Raw genomic sequence first — 7,782 nt, 5'->3', positions numbered from 1 at the left:
AGAGAATGAGATCCAAGCAGGTTTCTCAGGGTAACAGGCAGAGGGAGAGGGAGAAGCAGGCTCCCTGCTCAGCAGGGAACCTGATAGAGGACTTGATCCCAGAACTCTGGGATCATGACCTGAGCCAAAGGCAGATGCTTAACTGACTGAGCCACCCACCCAGGTGCTCCTCTTTTTTTTTTTTTTTTAAGTCATGGTAATTTTCTTTTTTCAATTTTAGAGTCAGGAAAGTTATTTGAGAGAGAGAGAGAGAGAAAACATTAGCATGCATGCAAGTGGTGGGGGGAGTGTCAGAGGGAGAGAGGGAATCCTAAGCAGGTTTCACACCCAGCAAGGACCCTGACATGGCTGGATCTCACGACTTTGAGATCATGACCTGAGCCGAAATCAAGTCATACAGTTAACGGACTAAGCCATCCACACACCCCTACCCTCTAGTTTCCATTAGATGCTATAATTTCAAAAGTGTGGAAAGTATAGCTCAGTCCCCAGCCCCCTTCATTTATTTGTAAGGAACCTGGGGATCTATCAGGGTCAAGGTCACAGAGCTGATCACTTCCTTCCTAACCCAGCTCCCGGGCTGGCTTTCTTAGTTTTCACTGCGGGTCTGTGACCCTTCACTCTCTGAGTCACTCAAGTTCAAGTCAACTCATGTTGACTTCTTTCTCTGTATGTCATTTGTCACCCAACCCCTGTCCCCTCCCAGGGTGGAGGAACCCTCCACATGATGGGAGTAAAACCCAGGTCCTCCCATCCTGGCCTTCCTGGCGGCTAGGACTCTGCACTCAGGCTCCAACACCTCAGCCTTGGAACCGGAAGCTAGCAGGGCGATGGAGCCGTGCCCAGCCCCTCGCGTTGGTGTGTTACCAGGACAAGCTGGGCCTTGTGCCAGGCAGTGACAGCCGTGCTGTCTTCACGGCTTTAGGAGCTTGATTTTGTAGCACTTTCTGGCTGCAGAATCAGAGGCTGATTCTGGGGCACTCCCAAAGATTCCACGCGCTTAAAGCAGGCAAAGTTGGTTTCTGTTGCTTACAACCAAGAACCCAACTGCTAGAGAAGTCGGAACCAGGCTGGTTAAAGGCTGTAGACTCTCAGGGAAATGGGGGTAATGGTGGTTGTGACTGTATAGTCTTTTGAGGTGGATGGCAGAGAAAAATGCATCTAATACTGAGGGTGGAGATTGGGAAACGCCATGGCAACTAGTGGCAAAATAATTCAACCAGATACGTGTCACCTGGAAGGAAAGGCAAGTCTTCTGAAGAGTGAATGGCTGTAGCCATAGAACATATAAAGGATGTGAGAAATTTGACTGTGGGGTGTGGTGCTTCTTCCAACAGTGCTGGATCCTTGGCAGCTCTCTTAGATTTACAAGACTACATATATGCAAATATATACCACGTTTGTATATATGCTGCTTTAACGCATTTTCCAAATGACCCGAAAGCTTGCTAACATTGAGCAGCAGCACAGAGCAGGCAAAGGTTCCTCAGCAGGTCCAGGCTCCAGTGCAAGGATTTCTGCTAAATGGTCCCCATGCCCCAGGGGACCTGGTGGGGCTTGTGTGCACAGCCACCGCTGGGATGCTGAACAGAGCCCGTGGCAAGTCCTCAAGAGAGCATCCCCACATTGTGTTTACAGGTTTGGAGCAAAGCTTTGCTCTCTTTGGTGAACAACTCTTCTCTTTTTTCGAAACTGTTCTTAAATTTCTCCCAGACCCTGGCAAGATTGAGAGCCTGGTCGTGGAGTATCAGTGACCATATGACCTTATCATATGGTCACTGGTACTCATGTGGCTTATCATCAGTGAGTATCTGTCCTGCTTGGCCATAAAGGGCCCAGTCAATGCCTGGTTCCTCAAGAGGGCATGAAATATATAAGAGCAGGCCTGAGCATTTCTTGGAGAAGACACAGCCACGCAACTCCTGGTATGTTTCCTTGCATTTTGCTACCATCCCTCCCTTAGTTCACAGCCCGGGCCTTCTGGAAAGCTCCCATGACCAGGTGACTAAAGAGGACATTTGAGCTTGGTTTACAAATGGTATCAGCAGGGAGGGGCTATTATAGTTGCACTTGCAAATGATCTTGAAAGGACAATGGCAAGAGGAAATCTCCCAGTAGGTAGTTTTGAGTTGTATTCTTAGGGTTCTCTTTGCCTCGAGAAAGACTCTATTGGCCCAGTTCATGGGCCAAGTGGTCAGGGACTTTGACTGGTGACAAGGTTTGGGAGAGAGGACATAGATGAACCTCTCAGAGCAGACCAAGAAAGTAAGACTATTCGTGTTCTATACGAGTACTTACCAAAATGCCCCCTCTGTGAAAGAAGATTTAAGTTACAGAAGAAGCCCTACCTTGTGAATGTAGGTCAAGCTCCTTCCCTAGTCAGTGCCTGTTTAATTTGGGATCATATGCTCAGCATGGGCTTCTCCAAGGAGAGGCTGACCTGGCTATTGCTGGGTGCCCATTTTGGAAGGAATCATTATAATGGATTCTATCTACCGTGGTGGATACAGTGAGTCAATCTCCTTGGGAAGAGGTTTATACTGAATTTGGATTTTCTTTTTTCTTTTTAAGATTTTATTCATTCATCTGAGAGACACAGAGAGAGAGAGAGAGATCCCAAACAAGGGGAGAGGGAGAGGGAGAAGGAGAAGCAGACTCCCCACTGAGCTGAGGAGCTCAGACGTGGGATTTGATACCAGGACCTGGAGATCATGACCTGAGCCAAAGGTAGACACCCAACCATCTGAGTCACCCAGGCGCCCAAATTTGTATTTCTTTTTCCCAACAGGGATGCTTTTTACCATCACCATCCTCCTACGTGGCATTAATGAAGACCTTATTTGACATCACAGTATCTTCTTTTTTAAAGATTTTATTTATTTATTTGAGGGACAGAGAAAGAGAGGATGAGCGTGGGGGAGGGGCAGAAGCAGAGGAAGATGTAGACTCCACACTAAGTGCAGAGCCTGACTTGGGGCTCTATCTCAGGACCCTGAGGTCGGGACCTGAGCCCAAGTCAGACACTTAGCCGACTGAGGCACCCAGGTGCCGCTCACCATCACAGTATCTTATACACACATTATGGCACCGTCTTAGTCAATTTGGAACAGATTACCGTAGCCTGGGTAGCTTTTAAACAACAGAAATTTATTTCTCATAGTTCTGGAACCTGGAAGTCTAGGATCAGGTGCCAGCATATTAGGTTCTAGTGAGAGACCTCTTTTGGGTTGGAGGCTTTTGACTTCTCATTATATCCTCACACGGTGAGGAGCAAAAAGGGAAAGCACGCTCTCTCATGACTTTGTAAGGCACTAATCCTACCCTTGAGAGCTTCACCCTCATGACCTTGTCTAATCCTAATTACCTCCCAAAGACTCCACCTCCTGATATCACATTAGGACATAGGGTTTCAACATACGAATTTCCTGGGTATGCAAACACTGGGTCCATAACAGCATCTGATTAAGGAACTAACTTTACAGTGAAAGGAATAAAGAAACTGGCAGTCCTATCAGATTCACTATCCCTATTGTGGACCCCAACAACTGGAAGCAGCTGGCTTTGTAGCAGAATGGTCCATGGAAGCTACTGGACCAGCTGAGAGCTTGGAGAGCTTGGATTCCATTTATACTTGGATCCAGCGATTCTGGAGGTGTCTGTATCTTTCTCATGAGTTCCTTTTCTGTTTAAATGAGCCAGAGTCAGTTTCTGTTGCTTGCAACTAAAAACTCCAAGTAATACAAAGATACCTGTCCTGGCTGTCCGGCTAGCTCAGCTGGTAAACCATGTGACTCTTCATCTTAGGGTTGTGAGTTCAAGCCCCACATTGGGCACAGAGCCTACATCGAAAAAACAAACACCTCTCTTTGTGCCATCTATTGTATTTTTTAAAAAGATTTTATTTATGTATTTGACAGAGAAAGAGACAGTGAGGGGGGAACACAAATGGGGAGTGGGAGAGGGAGAAGCAGGCTTTCCGCTGAGCAGAGAGCCGGATACGGAGCCGGATACGGAGCAGGACCCTGGGATTATGACTAACCGGAGGCAGACGCCCAATGATCAAGACACCCAGGCCCCCCCTTTTTGTTCTTAACAAAATAATAAAATTTTAATTTTTATTAGCTTTTATTAAATTTTAATTTTAATAAAATTAATGCATTTATAAAACCTCCCTAAAATGTCATCCTCTACTACTAGCTTGGAAAGTCCAGAGGCTGTCACCAGTATCTTTCTGTTTTTTATTTTATTTTATTTTATTTTTTAAAGATTTTATTTATTTGAGAGAGACAGAGATGGCGACAGAGAGCACAAGCCAGGAGGAGAGGGAGAAGCAGGCTCCCCGCTGAGCAGAGAGCCCAAGGTGGGGCTCCATTCCAGGACTCTGGGATCATGACCCCAGACGAAGGCAGACACTTAACCGACTGAGACACCCAGGTGCCCTGTGCTTTTATTTAAAAAAATGTTTTTAAAGGATTTTATTTATTTTTTTATTTTTTCTGTAAAGATTTTATTTTTAAGCAATCTCTACACCCAACATGGGGCTGGAACTCACAACCCAGAGGTCAGGAGTGGCTTTTCCCAGCCGTCAGAGGCCCTGGAACACCGTGCTGTAAATACTGCAGGATACAGGTTGCAAACTTGTAGAATCTGGGCTGTAACTGAACTGCATTTATTTTGGCCCATTTGAAGTTTTGTTTGTTTTTAAATCGACATGGTTGCCATATAGAAACCAAGAGATTTCTAGTGAAATGCACATTTCCACCTTCTCTTGAAGAATTTGAAGATCTAGCTATTTTACACCCATATTCCCACAACTGCCCTCCCTAAGCAAAACACAGGCCCTTCAGTCTTTGCCATGCCCACTTTATTTACTTTTCTTACTGACATGGTCCTTGAAGGCATGTATATTTGCCACTCTTGATACAATCGGATTATACGGAGATTACTTGGCAATTAACACTTGTATTTTCATTTCACTTGGGTTCGCTCCTTTTTTTTTTTTTTTTTTTTAGATTTATTTATTTATTTGACAGACAGAGATCACAAGTAGGCAGAGAGAGAGGAGGAAGCAGGCTCCCGGCTGAATGGAGAGCCCAATGTGGGCTCCATCCCAGGACCCTGGGACCACGACCCCAGCGGAAGGCAGAGGCTTTAACCCACTGAGCCACCCAGGCGCCCCGGGTTCTCTCATTCTAACTAGATTGTAATAAGCCACTTGGTGTACAGACTCCTGCTTACTGTCTTTCTTTAAATCGCTTTTTAGTTGTCACATACTCGATAAATATTCATGCGTTTATAAAACTTTTCTCAAACCTCGAGCTGACCTTGACTCCTGTGAGCTGAATAACTGATTTGGTCTGGCGGTGCCTGACATTTTATCATCATGATTCGTTCCCTGGGCTGCACTGAGACCCGGTGACTTGTCAGGTAAAGAAATTAAAATTGTTTCCCCATAAGATAACACGAACACACAACATTTCGAAGTAGGTTTTAGAGAGTCATCTTTCTACTACTTATGAGAAACTGGGAAAAAGTTCTTGCTGGGGTGGTCGAGTTTCTGGCTGGGTCACTGGGAAAGGTGGAGGAGGACTGGAATGTAGGTGCGTTCTGGAGTTTATCTGAGGCTTTTCGTATGGGGATTTTATCCAAGGAGTCTCAGAGTGACTTTCCCTCGGGGTCTGGCAGCCCAGAGTGTAGATCCTGGCACAGCCCCCCGAGCAGTTGTCTTTGGGATCGATTTCAGGACTCTCTAGAACCAAGCCTTCGGAGTTTCACGTTTCTGGGAGCTCGTCTCCCCGACCCTAGTTAATTTCCCTCCCACGCCGGTGCCGGCGGGCCCCCTCGGCGACATCCTCGGCTCTTTCAGCATCAGTTTCCTCCAAGGGGCGGGGAGGGGGACAAGTATGGGGCCGCTCCTGCCCTCCTCTCCAAGCCGCGAGGAGGAGACGCGGGAGGTAGGACCTGCCGAGTCGGGGCTTTAGCCGGCGCTCTGCGGAAGCAGCTGGCTCCCCAGGCCTGGGGCCCACCGCACTCGGCGCGCAGAGCGCCCCTCTCCCCAGCGGCGCCAGCGTCCGCGGTCCAGCAGCGCCGCGCGGAGGCGCCCCGGGCTCCCCGCCCCCGACCCGGCGCTCCCGCGCTCCCCCTAGCGGGCGCCGCGCGGCCTCGCTCCGTCCCAGGCTCGTCGGCGGCGCAGCTCACGTGACCGCGCTCCGGGCCTGCGGCCGCTGTCGGTTCCCCCAGTCACCGAGCGAGAGGGAAGAAACAAGATGGCGGCTGAAGGCGATCCGGAGTGGGGCCCCAGCAATTCGGATTGAGCCTTCTCCCTCCACCCGCTTCCGCCGGCCGGGCCCCTCCCGCCCGGCCCCGCGGGCCTCCCCACCCGGCCCCGGCGCCCCCCACCGCCACCCCTCCGCCCGCCCCTCCCCCCTCCGCTTTCCCTTCTCCCCCCCGCCTCGGCTCCGACATGAGGGGCCGGCGGGGCAGGCCGCCCAAGCAGCCCGCGGCTCCCGCTGCGGAGCGCTGCACCCCGGCCCCGCCGCCGCCGCCGCCGCCTCCGCCCACGTCCGGACCCATCGGGGGGCTCCGCTCGCGGCACCGCGGCAGCAGCCGGGGCAGGTGGGCCGCCGCCCAGGCTGAGGTGGCGCCCAAGACGCGGCTGAGCTCGCCCAGGGGGGGCAGCAGTAGCCGGAGGAAGCCGCCGCCGCCGCCGCCGCCGCCGCCGGCCCCCCCCAGCACCAGCGCCCCGGGCCGGGGGGGGCGAGGAGGCGGGGGCGGCAGGACGGGGGGCGGGGGCGGCGGCGGCCACCTGGCCCGGACCACCCCGGCCCGGAGGGCCGTCAACAAAGTGGTGTACGATGACCACGAGAGCGAGGAGGAGGAGGAGGAGGAGGAGGACATGGTCTCCGAGGAGGAGGAGGAGGAGGAGGAGGAGGACGGCGACGCCGAGGAGACCCAAGATTCCGAGGACGACGAGGAGGATGAGATGGAGGAGGACGACGATGATTCCGATTATCCGGAGGAGATGGAAGACGACGACGACGACGCCAGTTACTGCACGGAAAGCAGCTTCAGGAGCCATAGCACCTATAGCAGCACTCCAGGTACCCACCCAGCCCAGTCGCTGCAGACTCCTTCCCCACCTCCTCTGCCCTCCCCCCTTGCTCACTCCCTCTCTGGTCTCCCCCCACCCCCACCTCCCCCCCAGACGGAGGGGAAACGCGACGGCACATCAAGTGGCAAAAAACTAGATTTACCAGAGGAAAGAGGCGCATTGTTCAAAATGGAGATTGCATTGTTGCAGTTTGCAGGCCACACACTCGCTCTCTCTTTCTCTCCCCCCAACCCCCTCTTTTTCCTCTTCAAAATTTGTGCCAGTGCAGTGTCTCCACCGGGCAGGATTGAAACTTTGGCACACGCATATCCATTGCATTCATTTTTCTCCCCTTGTTTTGGTTTGGTTTTTGGAATGAAAGAAGCCTCTTGTTTTGCAAACCTCTTTGCATTTCTAATGTGGTTTCTTTTAGATTTTTATTATATATCTGTTCCTTAAAAGGGAATTGAGGATTTAGACAGATTGTGGCACACAAACACACGCAAAAACATCCTTCTCTTCACACCCCTAGCAGTGTGGTTTTTAAAAATTGTGTTAAGGAAATGGATCAGTTGGGTTAGTCGGAGAGCCTTATCTGGTCCCGTGTGTTTGTTTTTACTCTTGAGTGCTAATGGGCTTGTGCGACAGTTGCTGGTAAATGGCTGATTAAAAACCAAAGTAGAAAATCAAAC

The 7,782-nt window shown here is 50.9% G+C and overlaps 1 protein-coding gene across 16 annotated transcripts in view; it reads left to right on the top strand.

Moving 5' to 3' along the window:
* Window positions 1–6,234: 6,234 nt before the first annotated feature.
* Window positions 6,235–7,782, top strand: part of BPTF (bromodomain PHD finger transcription factor) — a 158,773-nt gene continuing 157,225 nt past the window's right edge. For 11 of the 16 annotated variants that reach the window (XM_013054521.2, XM_013054520.2, XM_013054519.2 and 8 more), the window contains exon 1: window positions 6,236–7,100. In XM_013054521.2, the coding sequence (XP_012909975.2) occupies window positions 6,464–7,100 (637 nt within the window). In that variant the 5' untranslated portion in view covers window positions 6,236–6,463. Of the gene's footprint in view, window positions 7,101–7,782 lie in introns of all 16 variants that reach the window. The other 5 variants (XM_045080922.1, XM_013054524.2, XM_013054522.2 and 2 more) reach the window with 2 other exon arrangements.

The sequence above is a fragment of the Mustela putorius genome, unplaced genomic scaffold, assembly GCF_011764305.1.
Source record: "Mustela putorius furo isolate JIRA1106 unplaced genomic scaffold, ASM1176430v1.1 tig00000487_pilon_pilon_pilon, whole genome shotgun sequence".
NCBI classification, from domain to species: Eukaryota; Metazoa; Chordata; class Mammalia; order Carnivora; family Mustelidae; genus Mustela; species Mustela putorius.
Note: the sequence above shows the minus strand (reverse complement) of the source record. Positions and strands in the feature narration are given on the sequence as shown.